Source organism: Otolemur garnettii, unplaced genomic scaffold (assembly GCF_000181295.1).
Source record: "Otolemur garnettii isolate 467f Iridium unplaced genomic scaffold, OtoGar3 scaffold00014, whole genome shotgun sequence".
NCBI lineage: Eukaryota > Metazoa > Chordata > Mammalia > Primates > Galagidae > Otolemur > Otolemur garnettii.
The window spans coordinates 531,047-550,938 of NW_003852409.1; the positions used below are offsets into that span (position 1 = coordinate 531,047).

Genomic DNA, 19,892 nt, shown 5'->3' on the forward strand with positions numbered 1-19,892 from the left:
CCTTTAAGTTAACCATTGTCTACTTGGCTAGGACAGGCTTGCCCAGAATCTGCTCACAGGGGTCCTCAAGGGAAGGTAAAGTGTCCATGGTGGGTGTCCAAAGTGATTTGGGCCTGAATATGCCTCAGAAAACACATAGCTCCAGGGGCTGAGGGAGTCCGAGCCTCGGGTCCCTCTTGGCTTGGATCAGATGATCTCCTGCACCCCATCCAGCCCTTGGAGGATATCTTGCTTTGCACAGTAGCTGAGGAATCTGAGGAATCTCCCTGGCAGTTCTCTTTGAATTCTTTGATCTGGAAAAAAGCTGTTAATACTCCATTGGCCCCAGGGAAATGGAGACAGGAAGCCAGGGCTTCTTCCAAAAGTGTGTTCCTCTTGGGGAGTCTCAGGGGAGCCTACAGCACAACCAGCCCAATGAGACTCCTGGTTGAAACATGAAAGAAGTAGAGATGAGCAGGAGGCTGGGGGGGGGGGTGTCGAGGTGGGCATCCTCTGGTGTCAAAGACAACTCTGAGCTCACCTGGCAGATGGTACCCAGGGCACAGTGGATGCTCCGTGCACAGGTCTAAGATGTCCCGTGATGCACCATGAGTGCAGGATACATAATGAGTTGGGCAGTCTGCTAGGTCGGACCCTTGGGCCCACAGAAAAGTGAGAAGGTATTTACACGGGTGCTGCTAAAGCAAGTAAAGTAAGGTCTCCTTCCCAGGCCTGGCAGTGTAGACAGACAGGTGCTCAGATGGCTGGGGGACTGGCAGGCCAGGCTGGGCTGTAGTTGTCTGTACAATGGTCCATTGGTTCTCAGAGACTCAGTGGTCACTGGGAGAGGCTCATCAATTGGCTCTCAGAAATGGACAGGCATCTGGAAGTCCAATAGCCTTGCCATAAAACCCAAGTCCTGACAGGAGAAGGGGAAGGAGGGAGTTTCAGACGACTGGGGGAGGTTACTGGGGATGGTCTCAGCAGGCCCCTCTGGCTGTCTTCAGAGGGACTGAAGGCTATCACCCTCAATGATATGTGACACAAGTGCTTGGCGCCCACCTGGCTCCAAGGGTCAGTGGCGGTCGTAGGCAGTGGCAGCTGCAGGTGGGGCAGCTCCTCGGGCAGCAGCACTGTAATAGTAGGGGGAGCCTGGAAGAGATCAGAGAGAGGACTGAGGTCGGACCTGGGATCCCCTTCCCACCAGTCTTCCCCACCTTTCCACCTCCCTCCCCCCTTCTATCAGTCCAGGCCACCATCCTCTCTCACCGAGATCTCTGTCCTGGTTTGTTCCCCAAACTACAAGACCAATCATGGCCTGCTCTCAAGATTGCAAGGCTCCCTGACACCTAGAGCTGGGGTCAGCAGCACTCCTACCAACTACCTGTTTTAGTGAATCACATTTCACTGGAATACAGACGTGCCCATTTGTTTACAGATTGTCTGTGGCCACTTTCCTGCTACTATTTCAGAATTAAGTAGTTAGTTGCAACAGAGACTCTATGGCCCTGAAATCCTAAAATAGTTACTATCTGGCCCTTTACAAAGGTCGATTGCCAGCCTCTGTCCTGGAAGATGAAATATATTCACTTTTTCATTTGGCCTCCAGGTGCTTGGTGACCTAGTCCTTCTGGACTTACCTCCATAGGTAACCCCCTGCCACTCTCTACACACCATACTCAAGCCCAGCTCAGCTTCATACAGCTGTTTCATAATGCTGTACATAATGCTGACAGCTATCACCCTTTCTCTGTGCCTGGCACTGCCGTGTCCCGTGCAGGTATTAGCTCATTTAAACCTACGGAGGTAAGCCAGGCACAGTGGCTCACACCTGTAATCCTGGCCCTCTGGGAGGCTGAGGTGGGTGGATCCCTTGAGCTCAGGAGTTTGAGACCAGCCCGAGCAAGAGCAAGACTTGGCTCTTTAAAAACAAAAGACAAATTGTATATAAACCTGAAGGGTAGGCACAGTGGACCTATGTCATACTCTTATGCCTCTGTGTCTTACCCTACACCGTGTACCCACACCTGGAATGCCCTGTCTGTAATTTCTAAGTCTCCTTCAAGTCCCAGCCCCCATCTCTTCCCCCAGGGAAGCCTCCTGCCCTGAGTCAGACTACTTTGCTGGCTGGACCAGGTGCTGTGATTCTGTGCCCCACAGAGCCAGGGGCCGGGTTCTACTCCTCTTGGAGTCTGGCCCAGCTCCCAGCCTGGACCCTGGCCATGGCACATGCTCAGCTGAATTGATTATGTCAATGCATAACAGCACCGAGTGAGCAAACAATAGTGGAGACCCTCCCTCATTGAGTCATTCATTCACTAATTCATTCACTCCTCATTTCCTGACCTCCTGGGTGCAGGGCTGGGCAATAATGGGGCAAACTCAGCTGGACACAGGCTGGCATTCAGAGTCAGGAAGGGGATCTGAGCTCTGTCAGAGAATGCAGCTCTGAGAATAGCAAGATTGTTCTGGCAAGTCAGCTTCAGGAGGAAGTGGGGTCAGGAAGTGGAGGATGTGGGGAATGGGGAGGGGTCTCTGTGATATAGGGTAGGATACAGGCTCCCCTCTCGTGGCCCTGGGACATGTACCCTGGCCCCTGCTCCCTCCAGGGATGCTTTCTTTGACTACGTCCTTTGGATGGAGTGGGCAGGAGCCTTGCTCTGTGTTAAAACTCTTCCTCAGGGAGGAGGGAGTCCAGATTCTCAGAACCACCAAGGAGAGCCATAAGACTGATTTCCTTACAGGTTGGGGAAACTGAAGTCCAATGAACCAAAGTCATGTGCCCAAAGCCACAGAGCCTCTCGGTGCCAGGAAGGAATTCAGGCTGTCTGCTCCCAGCTCAAGACTCCTTCAGTTTCAGGCGTATACACCTTTCTCTGGAGGGACGTGTCCATTTAGGGGACCCGCCAAGCTTCTTGGTTCCCCAGGTGAAGTGACTCATACTTACTCCACAATCTAACCCAAGTCCAAATCAAATCCAAACCAAACCCTGGCAATCCTCCCAGCTGCAGGTTGAGCATCCCCAATCCAAAAATCTGAAATGCTCCAAATCTGATATGACATTCAAAGGAAATGCCTGTTGGAGCAGTTTAGATTTCGGATGTTTGGACTGAGGAAGCTCAACTGGTATAATGCAAATGTTCGAAACTCTGAAATCCAGAACAGTTCTGGTCCCAAGCATTTCAAATAAAGGACACAGGTTTACAAGCTGTGCTCCTCCGCTTCTTGGCTGTGAGGCCTTCAGCAAGTGACTTCGTTCCCTTGAGCCTCGGTTTTTTTGATCTAAAAGAAGCAGGTCACAGTGGGGTTACTGTGTGGGCATCGTGAGAGGAGGATGTGAAAGAGCTGTGGAAAAGGTCGCTTTTCTGAGTGACCTATATCCATTAACTCCTTTAATTTCCACAACACTATCTGGTAGAAACTATTACTGTCCCATTTTACTGATTAAAAAAATGAGGCCCAGTGAGGTTAAGAAACTTGCCAAGGCTATATAGCTAGCATGTCATCAAGAGGGTAGGATGGGGCACTTCCATGTATGGGACCTCCCCTCTGAACTCAGCCTCAGCCCTGAGTGGCACGTACCCTATGGCTCCCTCCCTGTCCTCCCTCATGCCACACCAAGACAGTGTGGCCACAGGTGGCGATGATAGTGCTGAGGCCGGCAGGTTGTCCTGTTCTGGAAGGCACAGACACCAGCCCCAGGCCTAAGTATTTTCAGAGATGGTCTGCTGCCTCCTTTGTCTCCTCCCTGGCAGGAGTCCTGACTTAGAGATGCCTGTGGCCATCTGCTGTTCTCTCTTCTGTGAGAGGAGGACAGCATGGGAATAGTCACTCACGGGGCATTTGCAGTGCCAGCCCTGCATCCTGCATGAAGCAGGCCCAAGAACAGGGACAAGTGTCTGCAAGGGGGACCATCCCTGCAGGCCTGGGCATGGGACAAGAGCAGGAAAATCACAGAGGCTAAACCCCCAACCGGCCCCCAGCAGCGGGAAATGGAAGCCAAGCCTGCCAGTAGGGTCCCCAGCCCTGCCGTCCAACCCCCACCTGGCTGCTTTTGCCCTGAGCTCTGACTCACACGGCTCCCAAGGGCTCTCTGCCAGACTGTCCAACAGGCTTCGGCATGAGAGTTTGCATCTGCTGTGAGAAATGAAAACATCGCCTCACAAAGCACTCTGTCTTCTTGGTGCCCGTTAGACCTCTGTCTAGAATAAACTTGTCTTTCCTTGTGTCATTTTTCCTCTCTAATTCACATTATCATCAATTTCCTGCTTGACATGGTCATTCCAGCTCCACTCTGCCTCTAATCCCTTTGCATGGGCCATGGGCACTCCTGTCCTAATCCTAATTGACTGTCAGGACTTTCTCCCCGACAGCCCTGCACCTACGTCTCTGGAGCCCCTGGGCCCCCCATGATGCTGAGTCACAAATTCCCTGGCTGGGGCTTGTGGGGTGGGTGCTGTGGGATGACAGTGCTGGGGCCGGCAGGTTGTCCTATTCTGGAAGGGACATTCTCTGGAGATGTCAATGGGCAATGAGCCCTTTTGCTTCCTCTGATGGCACTGCTGACCCCCATGTTTTTGGGAAGGAGGCTTCAACTGGACCAGCCAGGGTGTGGCTAGCGTGTGCGAGGGGTATGAGAGTGGGAGTGAGGCTATGAAGGTGTGAGCATACGCATGTACACACTCCACAGGCTGCCCCACCTCCGACCCTGCTGTCCCTTTGCCACACCTGCCTGCAGAGTTTCTTCCCACTTCTCTATCTTTTGAATTCCCAGGCAAATAAATTAGGGCTACTGCCAACCTATGGGACACCTTGCAAAAATAGAAAAAGGTACACTTTCTGAGCAGGTACAGCACTGTGCCAGGGCCCAGGGCTTTGTGCCATTCACAGGTGGATTTGTAAGTCCCCACTTGTCATTTTGAGCAGTACACAGTTACATGTGGCAGTTCTGGGTCAACATGACCTCCTTAGGGGTCATATCCCCAACAGAAAGAGTCACTTCCACAAGCTGATGCCCAAGTCTCCTTTGTGCTACATCCCTGGGGTCTCCCAGCAGCACTGGGACCAGGGTCCTGACTCTTAGGCTCAGGCCTCAAGACCCAGCCCCTCCCCTCACTCCTGCTAGAAGATCCTGGTTCAGGAAGACCATGGACAGCCCATGCCTCCTGTTTCCTGACACTGACCACTGGGTCATCTTAGAGACTCTGGTTAAGAAAAAGCACCAAATAAGCAGAAATGTTGATTCAATATTTAAAATTTTTTTTTGACCAAAAAAAAAAAAAAAAAAGAAGTCTGAAAAGAGATTAATCCACAGATTGTGCACCTCCCAGAGACCACTGATAATAAGAGCCTGGTGCTCTTCTGCAAGGCTCAAAATCTCCCCTGCATAGTGACCTGGAGCACTAATTGGCATTGTTCTTATTTCACCCACTAGTTACACACAATCCATCAAAATGCTTTGGACAGCCTGGGGCACAAGAGCAGGGAATGGTGGTATCAAGAGAGTAGTAGCAGATCAGCGCCTGTGGCTCAAGCAGCTAAGGTGCCAGCCACATACACCTGAGATGGTGGGTTCGAATCCAGCCCGGGTTGCTATTTTTTGGCTGCAACCAAAAAATAGCCGGGTGCTGTGGTGGGCACCTGTAGTCCTAGCTACTTGGGAGGCAGAGGCAGGAGACTCGCTTAAGCCCAGAAGTTGGAGGTTGCTGTGAGCTGTGAGGCCACAGCACTCTGCCCAGGGCCACAGCTTACGACTCTGTCTCAAAAAGAAAAAAAGAGAGTGGTGGTATCCACACCAAGTGTTTGTCCTAATCACCAAACAGGGTTTGGGAAGGGGTCAAAGCCAAGGCTTCACACACCTATGGTATGGCAACTTGAGCTTGAAGACACTAGTTTATTGCTTTTCTGATGAAGCCTAGTTTCTCAGTCCTAAAATAATTAAGGATCCAAGGAATTAATGGACTCTTCCTTAAGGAGGCCTTGCTAAACTGGACGGACAAACCTAGGTGGTTTCAAAGGGCTCTTCCACAGCTGACCTTTTAAGGTTTCCACTGGAAAATTCTTAGCTTGCTGCTGAGGGCGGGATCAGTGTTGCTGCCTGCAGGCTGATTGGCTGATTCTAGCCCCCAGTGGTAAGTGATATCTATGAGCCCAGGTCTCTGCCTCCTGTTCCAGAACTTTTAGCTCCAAGGGGGCACTCACTAGCTGGTTTCACATAAGTCCATTTCAACATAACAAAAGACTCTTCTTGGGCCTTTGAGGACTAGGTTAGTCCTGCTTGGTCTTTGGGGTGGCCCAAATATCCTGATGATGTCCACAGATCCAACTGGCCCCCAATGGGCAATCTTTCAGTCCAGCTGTGGTAGAGGGTAGGCATTGACTAAGCTGTGAAGGGCATGCCTCCACAGGCCTTCCAATCTGTATCCAGTGGAGTTGGCTCTGGAGATGTCCATGGCAGACATTACTAATCAATCTCTGGGCCTCAGAGTCCCTATCAAGGCAGCCACTACCAATCAATAGAAGTTGATGCTTTTACTGCCTCTTATTTAGAGAGTTCTCACCTTAGTATTTAGGTATTTACTTCTTAAGAAGTATAAGTTATTCATGGGCAGGCACTTTCCCCACCTTCCTCTTTCTTTCGGAACACCCTTTCTTTGCTGTTTCCCTGCATGCCATTTTTCCTACACATCTGGGGGAGGAACAAGGGCCCTGGCAGGGCTGGAGCGTGCCTACTGCCCTAAGGCTCCATGACAACCCCATAGTCCATGTGTCTGGGCAAGCTAACCACCCCCCACAGTGACCAGACCAGGACGTCAGGGCACTCTGGCCCAATGAGGAGGCCTAGCTGGGGTAGCTGATAGCTGGGGGCCCCACAGGGCCTCAGCCAGTACTCACCAAGCAGCCCCGGATTGGGGAACCTCCAGGAGTCATTGTACGAGGAATACTGAGGGTGGCTGTAGGGACTTCCAGAAAACTCGCTCCCTGCATGTAGTGGGTGGAGAGAGAAACAGGAACCAAATATCAAATTAAGCTCAGAAAAGGCCCTGGGTCCCAGCCAGCCTGACTGCCAATGGCACCTGCCTCTTACCAGAGCCACAGGTACTTTCTGTAACCAACAAAGGCAGGTTAGGCCCACACCAGTATAGTGTGGACAGCTGTCACTGGCATTGTCTGTAATGCCCCTAAAACCCTTTTTCTCAGCGGGAGTGAGTACCAGTGCCTCACACGTGCACCATGGAACTTCTGTGTACCAGGTGTTCCTTGGCCCATTTTACAGATGAGAGGGCTGATGCCCAGGGTCTCTCATGAAATGGTCTTGACATACTTTGCCAAGTCCAAAGCCACACACTGCTTAGTTCACCAAAGCCACACACTGCTTAGGCCACTCAGGGACCCTAGCGTATGTTCAGTCCACTCCCCGTGAGTTCCCTGAGTGTCGCTGGATAAAGAAGCCAAAGATAACCTCAACCTAGTGTAGCCCTCTGTGCTGTGAACCCTGGTGGCTGTTCCAGGGGCTTCAGTTCAGTCAGAGAGATGAGGCATAAATCCAGGCCCTCTGCCTGGAGGAGGCAAAGGGACATTTGCTGAAATGAAGGGACAAGCCAAAGGGCTCAAAAAGCATGGAAGAGGAAGTCAGGTGGGACCTTGTAGGCATGAGGAAAGGGGGAGCCATTAGCACCATGGGGTGCCAGGGTGCAGCGGTGCCAGGGAGAGAACAGCACTGGGTGTGGTGGGCCCAGTTGCTCTTGGAGTGTGACTCTTGCCCCTGGCACTTCCTGGGCCCTTGCTGCCAGCCCCTGGGGAGTCCTTTACCATCCAGCAGGTCACAGGAGAGTTCACAATTCTGTCCCTCACAACCTGGCTGCCTTGGTGTTGTGGTGAGTAGGACCTGTCAGTTTCGCCGCAGACTCCCCTACACTTTGCTGGGTCCTTCAGTGCCTGGCAGAGAGTGTTTTCGGGAAGGCCCTGGACTGGGGTGTGGAAAGTTGGCTGAATGGGTCTCTAAAGCCGCCAGGTATGAAGCACGTGGGACCTTCCCAGTGGGAGCTGACAGGAATTACACAGCCCCAGGGGACCACCTGCGGCCCAAATGTGCCTCCATGATGCCCCCTCAAGCATGCCTATAAAGGGTGAAGGGTCAGAGCCTGCAGAACGGACCCACCAGAACTCAGGGCCAAGAGCCATGCTCTCTCTCCTCCAGCCAAACCCGAATGTGTGGCTGCAGGGCTTGCTGAGGTGGGGCAGGAATAAGGAGGCAGGCTTGAGGGGCTGGCTGCTCCCACCCCTGGGCCTGGCCAGGCTCCTCCCCACCTCCACAGGCAACCACAGGCAGAGCAGGTCCACACACACAGGCGCACACTCACACACACACTCGCACACTTCTCCCCTGGCCTCTCTGGGGGCCACTCCCAGCCTGACAGGCTGAGCCTTCCAATTCTCTGTTTTTTATGCCTCAGTGGTCAGGGTGTCAGGTTCTGGCGTGCAGAGGGAGAGGATGGTGACAGTGCTGGGCCGCAGCAGCCCAGCCTCGGCATATCCATCAGCACCAGGCACCTCCTCCTCCTCCTCAGGGGCAGGCTGGGGTGAGAGGAGAGACAGAGCAGCTTGGGGAAGGGGGACAGCCACCCTCCATTCCGGGTACCCGTGGAGCTGCCCCATCAGAGGCACTTCTTGACAGCACTGTGCCTGGGGCCAGGGAATAGGGCTATTGTTGCAAAGGCCACCTCTGCATCTCTGTTTAGCAACATTGCTTCTGCTGCCAGGCCCAATGCCAAGGCCATCTCTTCCAGGAAGCCGCCCTGATCTCCAGCTCCCCGAAGTATGAGTCTCAGGTCCATTTGTCTGGGTTAGATAATGTTATCCATCCTCAAACTGACATCGGCTCCTGGAGGCCTGCAAAGGGCCACAAGCAGCTCCCAACTCTTTTAGAGGATGTACCTAAGTCAGTGGGCACCATCCTCCACCCTGTCCCCACCCGACTGGCCTCACAGTACTGAGTACATGGGGACTTGGACACCTCTTCCTCTGGGAAGCACCTCTCCCTCATGGTTCCACAGCCCTGGATTTGCCTTGACCTACATGAGAGTCCCCCTGTGGCATGGGTGTTGTCTAGCCCTGTAGGTCCCTCTCTGTACCTGTGTGTCACACCACTGCCAGCATGACATCCTATCCACAGCAGGCAGTAGGTGCTCCAGAAATCACTTGTAGCTCACGGTCTCTCCTGTAACATGACATGCCCCCCACAGATGTCGCAAGGCTCTTCCCTCACCTCCTTCTAGGCTTTGGTCTTCCCTGTGAAGCCTTCCCTGACCACTGTGTTTAAAAAGAAACTCCTTCCTGGGCAACGCCTGTGGCTCAGTGGGTAGGGCGCTGGCCCCATATGGGTGGTGGGTTTGAACCCAGCCCCAGCCAGCTAAAACAGCAGTGGCAATTGCAACAAAAAATAGCTGGGCATTGTGGTGGGCACCTGTAGTCCCAGCTACTCAGGAGGCTGAGGCAAGAGAATCGCTTAAGCCTAAGAGTTGGAGGTTGCTGTGAGCTGTGATGTCACACACTCTACCGACGGCCATAAAGTGAGACTGTCTCAAAAAAAAAAAAAAAAAAAAAAAGAAAAGAAACCCCTTCCTTTCCTCTTTTCATTATTTTTCTCCATAGAACTTGTCATAATCCAACCTGTATTGTTCATGACACTCATCCTATTAATTACCTGCCTTTTCCACTAGGATGGAAGCCCCATGAGAGCAAGGGGTTTTGTCAGCTCGGGTCTCTATCCCAACCTCCAGTACAGGGCCTGGTATCCAGTAGGCATGAAGAACTATCTGTTGAATGAATGGGAGTTCCCAATTCAACCGAGGACATGCTTTCAGAGCAGATCTCTCTAACTCAGATGATGGCTCCATTGTGCCCACTATCAACACCGATAACCAGGGGTATATTGAGCACCTGTTATGTGCCAGGAATCAAGCCAATTTCTCTGACTCCATTGTCCACACCCCCTCCCATGCTAAGAGTAGCGGTGTTGTGGGCACCCCTAACACAGGCCCCCTGTCCTGTAAGAATGGTGCAGTCTGGTTAAGGGGAGCTTGACCATCTCTGAGGCAGGAGACTGACATAGGGGCTGGTCCAGCCACTTGTCAGGACTCTGGTGGTACACAATTATCTGAAGTGCCACACAGAAAGTAGGCTGAGTTGAGGGACCCTTCATTCCAAGAGATATGGAGAAGCAAGGTCCTCAGTCACCAAGGAAGCTGCCTGCTTACAGATATAGCCTAGCCAGGCCACCAACCTAGCTGGGAAACAGTGTGCTCTCACCAGACCCCATGGACCTTAGTCAGTTTGACACAGAGATAAGGAGCAAGGTTCAAATCCAGGTCTGCCTCTCCCTTGCTCTGTGACCTTCGGCGGGTCACTCCACTTTGCTGTGTCTCAGTTCCCTCCTCTGCTAAGCAGGGGCAGTTAATAGGTTGCCGTAAAGACTATATGATTATTGTGGGAACCAAATGAACTGATATTCAGAGTGCTTGGCATACAGTGGGTGCTCAGTAAATGGGTAATGACATGTAACAATGATCCTACATTGGTCACCAAGGCCTCTTTGACACCCCAAATTTCACCAAACCTGCCTGACAATCCTGTGACACTCACAAGGTGGGTGTAACTGTCTGCATTTTATATATGAGGAAAAAAGCCTCAGAAAGGTGGGGAGACTTGCCCAGGCGAGGAGGCAACTCCACGGCCAACCTCCTGTCTTCCAGCCCAGAATGCTCTCACCCACATGGTGCAGCCTGGATAGGTCAGATCAGGGGACAGCTATAGGCCCTTCCTGTCTGCCAAGCCAGGTGCCCTGGGCCCCCCACCTGATCCTGGCTTCCCTTGGGTCAAGGGTTCCCATCCCCTGCTGCATTTCCCCTCCTTGAACTCACCACTGTCACGGCATCAAATGAACACTCATCTTCCTTCCTGGAACCTCACAAGGACAGCTTAGAAAGTGCAGTTTTTCCCACCCAGAGAAGGCCTGGGGATGCCCTGGGGACACATTCCAAGGTAGAAGGGAGCCTATGAGCCAGGTCTTGAAGGACAGGTAGGATTTGGGTGGCCTGTGGGCTTGGCAGAGTGTAACCTTGGATGGCCCAGTCTTCTGTGAGGCCCCAGGAGAGGCGGCCACAGGACAGAGTGGGTATGGGGCAGGAAGGCAATGTTTTCCCCATTAGTGCTAGGACCAGTGAAGGCTTCAGACCAGAGAGTTCTGGAATCTGGAGGACAGGCTGGAGGAGCAGGGCCTGCAGTCAGGAGCCTCCCCAGGACTCTGCTGCCACATCCAAGCATCAGGGACCCAGCCTGGGAGATGACATAGTTGCAGTAACCACAAGCAGGAATGATGCTCTCAAGTCAGAAAACAAAAGTCCCCGGTTCTGGTTTTTGTTGGGGCCTCCAGAGGTGCACCCAGCAGCCCCACGTAATAAACACCGTTTCTGACAACCCTACAGGCCCCTTGCCACCTTTCAGCCCATAGGTCTAATAACTGACCTATACTTTTAGCATTTCTCAAAAACCCAACCCCTTAAGTTGGGAAACCTTCCATGAGGCCTGACTGGGTGCCAACTCATGCCTGGCTGGCTGTCACTCATGGGCAGTGGCACCTCCATCTGGGAGGCATGCAGCACACGGGCCCACCCTGCAGACAGCTCCTGGTGCTGTCCAGAGTTGGTCACATGTAAACCTCTAAGAACTCTTTCAACAGGAAAACATGCGCCATGATCTTCTCCATCCCCAGTCCCCAAGGATAGAGCAGTGTGTAGGGAAAGCAGGACTAGACGGACCTCCAGTCTCTGAGGCCAGGCCAGGTACTGAGGCCCTTCCCCCTCTCCCCCTGTAAGGTGGGTCCCAGTATAGTGCTGTGGGAGCAGAAGGCAAGCAGGCAGGTGGGCGGGTGCATAGGCAAGACATCGGCATGCTGGTGGCAGGGCCGAGGGCACACTCTGCACACAGCCCCTCTGTTCTCTGGTTGCATGGCTTTGAGCCAGGGAGTGAATCTTCTTGACAGAATCTCTTCATCTTGAATATGGGCCTGATAAAAGCACCTGCATGGCAGGATCAGGGATGGGTGACTGAGGTAATGTCACCCGAAGAGCAAAGCTACCTGCTCCTCATGCTGAGGAGACCACAGGAGATAAGGAGGGAGGGAAGAGGAAAGAGCCCCCCTAAGAACTGAATCAGTCCCTACAGTAATTTTGTAGCTTTCACTGAGTTCTTGGCCACTCGAAAGGAAGCCCCGAAGTGGGTTTCAGGGCATGGTTTCCTAGACTGAGCGCGAGGGCTGCGGGTAAGCCACTGGACAGACTTGAACTGTGAGAGGCTTTGCTCTTGAGAGTGAGAAGGGGAGGATAAAGAAGATGCTGACCCCCCATGGTGGGAAGAGGGGGGACATTTTAGGACTTCAGTTGTCTAGGAGGGAGCTCGGTCTACCCCTGCCTGTGTCCCCTGCACTCACACTCAAACGTCATGAACGCTGGGCTGATGTTTTCTCCCCACACGGAAATTAGAGGAATTAGATGATGTCCATGTTTGGTGGCTAGCAGGGTTGACAGGAGAGAATGTGGTCAAAGAACAGTGTGGACCACAGAGCCTGAGCAGCCTGGGCCACCTCACCGGGAACTGGGCAGACACCCTAAGGAGAAACAGGACTTTCCCACTAGGTGGCCAGTGAGGCTTTGCATCAGTCTTATCTTAATGGCTTCTAGGTGAAGCCAGCCAGCTGTTGCTATTTGAACTGGAGAAAGGGGTACGCAAGGGCTACGACAGGATTCCAGGGTGTATGGACTGTGCCCGCTTCTTTAGCCACCAGCAACAGGACCAGGAACACAGGCCTGTGCCCAGGTCACACGAGGGTGTGCTCCACCCTCCACTCTTGCTCAGAGCTGCCCACATAGAGGAGAAGGAAGGAAATAGTCCCTGGAGTCATACAGACCCATGCTCCAGGCCAGGCTCCTCCTCTTCCAGGCTGTGTGGCCCTGGACACGTGTATTTACCTCTTGAGCCTCTGTTTTCTCATCTGTGAAATGGAGGAAAGTCTCTACTTCCTAAGCCTGTGGAGGTCAAAGGGCTTTGTGGTTATAGCTGATCTCTATGTGGTGAGGATTTAATACCTCTTCTCACTGACAGTAGGGAAAACAAACTCAGTATTTCTGTCCCCACCCCACCCTTGCCCTGAGGAGGTGTGGGAAGGAAACAAAGGGATGGAAAGAAGCACAGAGCTGCAGAAGTGTCAGAACAGGGAGGGGGCAGGTTGATGGCCATACTCAGCACACTCCTATGCTGCAGACTGGGAGGCTGAGGCTCAGAGAGGACTCAGGGGTTGACAGAGGCCAGGCAGATGGAGTCCCTCTGAGCCCAGGAAGACAGGAGGGGAGGGCTGCCTGGCAACTGTCTGCATGGGGCTCTCAGAGGACAAACACAAAGGCAAGCCCAGAAACAGAAAGTCATGAGTCATCCCTGGGAGCACAGTGGGGACTTCATCTCACCATAACCCAGGGGGGATGGGGGAGCTGAGGAGCAAAGGAGCTGGGGGTGGGGCATGAGGAAATTGTCTTCCCCCTAACCCCAGCATCCTAAGGTCATTCCTACCTAACCCCAAGCAATTCTCTTCTTCCCTGAACTGATGGAAAATAAAATTCTCCTACCACCCTTTGCACAACAAATTTATCTTATGTGAAACCTCATGGACCTGTGTGATTACTGATAGTCACAGACTATCAGACCTGGGATAACTTTAGAGACCATTTCCCTCAACCTTCCCATCCTCAGGGTCACATAACCAGTCAAGGACAGTGCAGGGCCTGGGACCCTGGCCTATATTCCCAGATCCCAGGGCTTCCACCATTCCAGGGAACATCTCACTGGGCTGGGCTAGCAGGAGAAGAGGGAGTCCTCTCATACCTTTTCCTAAACCCCAGCCAAACACACAGCAAAACTGGAAGAATTGTATAGCAAACTCCGATGTACCCACCACCTAACTCTACCATCTATTTCCTCTTATGCTAGCTTGTCATACATCTCTCTATCCCTCTAATCTTTCATTCACCTGAATTATTTTTTCATTTCCAAGTAAACTGCAAACATCGGTACACTTTCCCCTAAGTACTTCAGCATGCATATTATTAGATAAAGTTCATTATTTGTTTACAAGTTTTTCCCTGGATGTAAAATTTACACATAAGGAAATGCACACATCTTCAATGTGCTATTGCTGCATTTTGACAAATGCATCAACTTGTAGGACCCAAATCCCTCCCAAGGTATAGAACATTACCATCATCCCAGAAAGTTCTGTCTTTCTGAAGAAGGAGGCCTAATGACCAACTGAGAACCCAGCTATCTGGGGATTGATGGAGTCATTCCTCCATGAATAGAGTGCTCCAAGGTTAGCACTGAGAACCAAGACCCCAATTGCTGAAAGAGGCCCCAGCCCCCAAATTGAAAATGCCTCCAAAGCCACTAAACAGAACAAAGCTGCAAGAGTGTACGTTCTTTCCTCAAAGTCTCAGAAAGCAGAGGCTTAAGAAATTCAGGATAAATGGCGTGTTTTCCCCAAACAGAACTGTCCTCCAAATATAGAAGAGCTGACTATAAAAAACATTGCAGCAACTAGAAAAATACTGATTAAAATAAAATGTTTAAAGGAAGCTATGATGAATGCACTTAATGCAGCTGTCCTGGAAGTTCCAGGAGCAGGAACATCGCCAGAATCAGAAATGTTTTCAGTTTCCCCTTCGTTCAAAGCTCAGAGATGGCAAGAAAGTCAAAGTTTCCTAAAATTCTCCGAAGTGACAGGTAAACGGGCTCAGTATAGCTCTTAATTAACCCAAAACGACACCTGCCAGATGACGGGGATTTGCAGAGCGTGCTGGGGGCCGACCCCATCTGCAGATGGTGGGTTCCCACCTCTGCTCCAGACCTTGGCCGGCTGCAATTAACATACAGAAAGTCTTTCAAAGTGACTTCGCAGACAAGTTCTATTTCTGAAGGATTCAAACTGGGCTTTGAAGGAAAATCTTGGCAGAGGAGGAAGGAAAGATTTGAATAGGACCATGAGATTTCTCCAGCTCCTCCCCATTGCTTTGTAGAACTGCATGCCATGTGGTCGTTCAGGGATCAGTGGGGACCTGGGGCACTGCTGCACAGAACTATCCATGGCTAGAGTGAGCATAACCATGGCACCACACGCAGGCATGGCCAACCTTTCATATGTACACACACATGAATATGTACACATATGTTACATTGTATAGTTTATTACGTATGCGTACATGTTTATATACCCCTGACATGTATGTGTGTGTATACACACACGTATATAGATGGATGGACAGGTATGTGTGTATATATGTGTGCATGTATACACATACGCACGCATGCACTCTGGATGCAGAGACTCTGCAAAGCCTCTCTGAGTCACCTTGAGCAAGTCACTTTTCACCAAACCTCAGTTTTATCATCTGTGAAAGTGGTATGTGTGGGAGAGATTTAAATAAATGACCTCAAAGGCCTTCCTAACTCTAAGTGGCTCCCTATGCCCCGACCATCATTGCCCCCACCCCTGAGCCCAGCCTCCTTGTGGCCCAAGGCTTCTTCCCCTCCCTCTCATACAGCGAGACCTTCCTGGGCTCCCAACAGGGAGAAAAAGCCCGAGCTCGGTAAAGGTCAGCCCTGTCAGTCTAGACAGCGCGGCACACCGAGCATCGATCCATGCCTGGGAAAAACCTCTTCTCCCACCAGCTCAGGCCAGCCATGAAGGCCTTCAGAAAAACAGAAGGAAGAGAAAAACCGTGAAAGAGGGCACGAGTGAGGGGGAGAATGAGGGATGTGTCTCCCTTCTCTGTTTCCTGCACAGCCACAGACTTTGCAGCTGGACAGCAGTGCTGGGTGGGCCACAGGGAGCCTGGGATGGAAACCAGGGCTATGCCACTGGCCACCGTGAGGCAGCTGAGTGACCTTTCTGTGCCTCAGTTTGGTCCTCCACAAAGAAGAGGCTGTTGTACCCACTTCCTATTGTCTACAACCACAAAACCCTCAATGCAAGTGTCCTTTGAGGACTCGAAGGGAACAAACCCCACTGCTGCATTGTAGCACCCCATGAATGGCCCCCAGGCACACACCAGACTCCATGGAGCTGACATCCATTGGAGGCAAGAGCTGGAGTCTTTGGGCCACATGGGCCAGCAGGGACAGAGTGATGGGCTATGCTGTGTTTTAAAGGGGCAAGCGCGTCATTAGCTATAGAATAGGCAATTTAGGTCAACCGTCATGTCCCCCAAGGCTGACCTCCCTTTTTTTCTAGAACCTGCCTGGCCCCTGTAGGCATTTCAATTTGGCTGGCTATGCAATGGCCCATTTTGAGTAGTCCTGGCCCAACTTTAATCGGTTGTGGTCTTATTTCAAAATTTGTCCCCATTCTGCCCTGATCTAAGCAAACAGTGGGAAAAACCATGTGCAAATGGGTCCCTGCAGCCTCCCTAGGAAGCGAAAACAACTGGTTTGTGTGCTTGTGTGGGGGGCAAGGGAGTTCCCAGTTTCTGGCTTGCTGATTCCTGGAGTACTGCAATGCCCTGTCCCTGGAGTGCACACAGGAGGCACCCTTGTGACGACCAGTGCCCACGAAGCCTCATGGTCGCGGTCAAGGCCCATCAGGGTCTGGTGCCCTTGGAGCTTCCCCGCCACTCCTCCCACAGCCCCCCACACGCCACATGCCAAGTTCCCGCTTAATACACCACCTGCCCTTCTGCTCGCACACTCTCCCTCTGCTCATGCTGTTTCCTTAATCTGAAATGCCAACGCCCTTCCCTTTCTTGTGTCCAGTTCCTCAGCTTGCCAAGACCCAGCTCAAATACCACCTCCTCCAGGAAGCCTTATGAATCAATCATCCAATTGAGAGCATCCCTGCACTTACTCCTGAGTCCATAACCCTGGTCTATCGTTGCCTCATCCCAGAACACTTTCCAGCCAAACTCAGGGTTGCCTGTGACCCTACCCTGTTTCCCCTGCTATTGAGTCTATGGCTCTTCCTGAAGGGCAGAACCAAGGCTGACCATCAGAGGTTGACAGACCCATGCGGGCCCTGCTGTGCCTAGCACAGGGCCCTACCTGCAACATAAAACGCTGACCGAGTGAGCCCTCAGTGTGCCCAGCAGATGTTCCTCAACCAGCCCTTTCCCAGAGTCGGCACAGAAAAGGGCAGGGAATCCATGCTAGACAGAATCAGTGAAACATGGGTCTTTGTTCTTTTTGATAGAAATCTGGAGACAGAGAGGCAGAGAAATAAGACACCCAGGAAAGGCAAACAGGCTGTTTGCCACAGGGACCACAGTGCAGGTCCATGGGTGAAAAGGGACACTGGACCGGTGCTTTCCTAAGGGGATTAGCACCCGCCCCCCGCCCCAGGCCTCAACAGGCCTCCTTGTCACAAAATGACAGTAAGTTTGGCTCACTCGAAAAAACACAGAAATAGAAAATAAAATATAAATTTAAAAAATGTTTAAAAGAAAGAGTAAAAAAAATTACTGATAGTATCAGTTCAACAAAGAGTAGGACCAGTCTGAAGTTGGATTAGAAAACAGGAATGTTCTAGGTTTTGTCCCTGACACCTTTTCTTTACAGCTATCTGGCTATTGGAAGATGCTTGTTCTGGAACCTTGCACACTTTTTGAGTGATCAGACTGTTGTAGGAAGCCCCCGTCCCACGGCCCCACCCACCAGGCCCCAGGTCTCACAGGGCTCAGTTGGAATAACACTGAATTATAGTTCCAAGAAAATCCAACTCACATAGACGTGATAAACAATCTCACTAAGTTCCCATGTGTCCAGCCTAAACTGGATTTGCAGGTGCTAATAGTCACATGCACTCCCCATGATTCTACTGAGAGCAACTTCAGAGTTGGAATGAATGATAGGTAGTGCATGGTAGGGGGTAACATTTCTCCCCAATTTCTGAAGCTCTTCACTGTCTTCATACTCTGGATTTGAGGGAAACAGATCTCTGATTGCTTTTACTTTTAGATGCACATCTTGGTGATGCTCTCGAGGCTGAGAAGTCCCTTCAGTTCAGCATCCACAGCAGTCTGACCGCGTTCAGAGCTCTGAGCTGGGCTCTGAGGGTACACTCAGTAAAATGGGCCCAGACCTCAGTCCTCAGGGATTCTTTGCCATTGGAGAGGATTCTTAATCCCAGAACTAGACATTCAGGTACAAGAAAAGGACAAGGTGGATTTAGAAGCAGAGTAGAATTTGAAATTCATTCTAGCTAGGGTATCCAGGAAAGCTTCCTGTAGGAAGTAGCTATGATTTGGGCCTCAAAGGACATTCAAACTTCATCATTTAGTGGGTTATGAAATCTGTCCCTGTCTACCACCTGCCAGCCCAGGGTCCGTTCCGAATACTGCTCCTGCTCCCATAAAAGAGAATCCCCCAGCCCCTCCCATAAAAGAGGCCGGTTAGCGGGATTTGATGTGTGCCAGCATGGAACGGGCCAGAGACCCAGTTCCTCTTGCTTTCGACTCCTCAGCAAGGCAGCTGCTAACGTAGAACACTGGCAGATAAGCCGAGACACCCTGGCAACCCTGAACCACATCATGTATTTGTAAAGAACTGTGAAAATGTAAGCTCTGACTTTTCCACACAGGAACTGTGAGAAGTAGTACCTGCCTCTCTGTGCTGGGGAATGGGAGGTGGGAGAAGCCCTGGTACAGCCACTTAGCTGAGCTGCCTTGGAGAAGTCACTTCACCTCTGTGACCCTGAGTTCCTCTTTTGTAAGGTGAATTAAAAAGTGTTATGGAAATGTGAGGAGCTATTTGAGGCCTAAAACTCAATCCTTAACACATAGCACATGCATTAAGTGACTGTTAAAAAAAAAAAGCAGATATGCTGGGGCTTGTTTTTTAAGAGAAATTATATTTCCAGATATTTTTCTCATGTTTCAACAAGTGTCTAAATTTCTTAACTGTAAGGAAAGCCTCAGACTAGGAGTTAGGGCCCCTGATCTTATTCTGTCTCTACAACAATGTGACTTTGGACATGTCCCTTCCAGGTTCACTTATCCTCAGTTTCCCCATATGGACAATGGCAGGGTGGGAGGCAGACAAAATTGCTTTCCAATCTTTCTGCCACTAAGGAATACGTTTTCTCCCGCAACTCCTGCTCAAGTAACCTTCTGCTGGCTTAAATGATGAGTCCAATTCCACACCTTAAAAAATACTCTGAGGCCTTTTTGTGGGCAAAGAGACAATTTCTACCAGGCTGACTGCAAATCTAAAACAATCCCTCTCTCCCAGACTCAAAACCTGGCCTAGCCCCCTCCCTCTCAGACCCTCTAACATCTTTCCTCCCTGCCCCCAGCACATTCCCAGGGTGCTTAGGAACCCCTTCTCTCAGCCCAAAGTTGACTTACTTTCCTGTGGCCTAGACCTTGGCCTGTCCCTCAGAGCAGCCAGGGGTCCTCTTGGGAAGAAATCACCTCCCCCCACTTGGCTGGGCCCGGCACTGAGGCCTGAATGTCCCGCCACTGACTAATGAGACGGAGGGTGAAGGTGTCATACCTTGCTGGGAAGTCACAGTGCTAGTCCCGACCTGCGCCGCCTGCCATCAAATTTTAATGCTGCTGCTGACATATTTATGGAATGCCTCACCAAGTGTTTGCGAGGAGACCAGATAAGATTTACCTCCACAATTACAACCACAATGTGAGGGCTTCACTGTGCACTGGGAACTGGGCAGCACAGAGACCGGGAGTACCCCTGCGCCCTGAGGAACACACTCAATTCTGCACACCTTTCCTGCCCCCAGCAGGCCAGTCTAGGGCTGAGGAGGCAGAGATGAATCAGACACGGTCCCTGCCCACGGAGAGCCCACAGTCTGCAGGAGG

At 51.5% G+C, this 19,892-nt stretch overlaps 1 protein-coding gene across 9 annotated transcripts in view; it reads right to left on the minus strand.

The window, feature by feature from the left end:
- Window positions 1–214: 214 nt before the first annotated feature.
- Window positions 215–19,892, minus strand: part of PAX5 (paired box 5) — a 184,256-nt gene continuing 164,578 nt past the window's right edge. For 2 of the 9 annotated variants that reach the window (XM_012802357.1, XM_012802360.1), the window contains 2 exons: window positions 6,874–6,960; window positions 665–1,131 (listed from right to left, as the gene is read on the minus strand). In XM_012802357.1, coding sequence (XP_012657811.1) covers window positions 817–1,131; window positions 6,874–6,960 — 402 coding nt within the window. In that variant the 3' untranslated portion in view covers window positions 665–816. Of the gene's footprint in view, window positions 1,132–6,873; window positions 6,961–19,892 lie in introns of all 9 variants that reach the window. The other 7 variants (XM_012802364.1, XM_012802361.1, XM_012802358.1 and 4 more) reach the window with 4 other exon arrangements.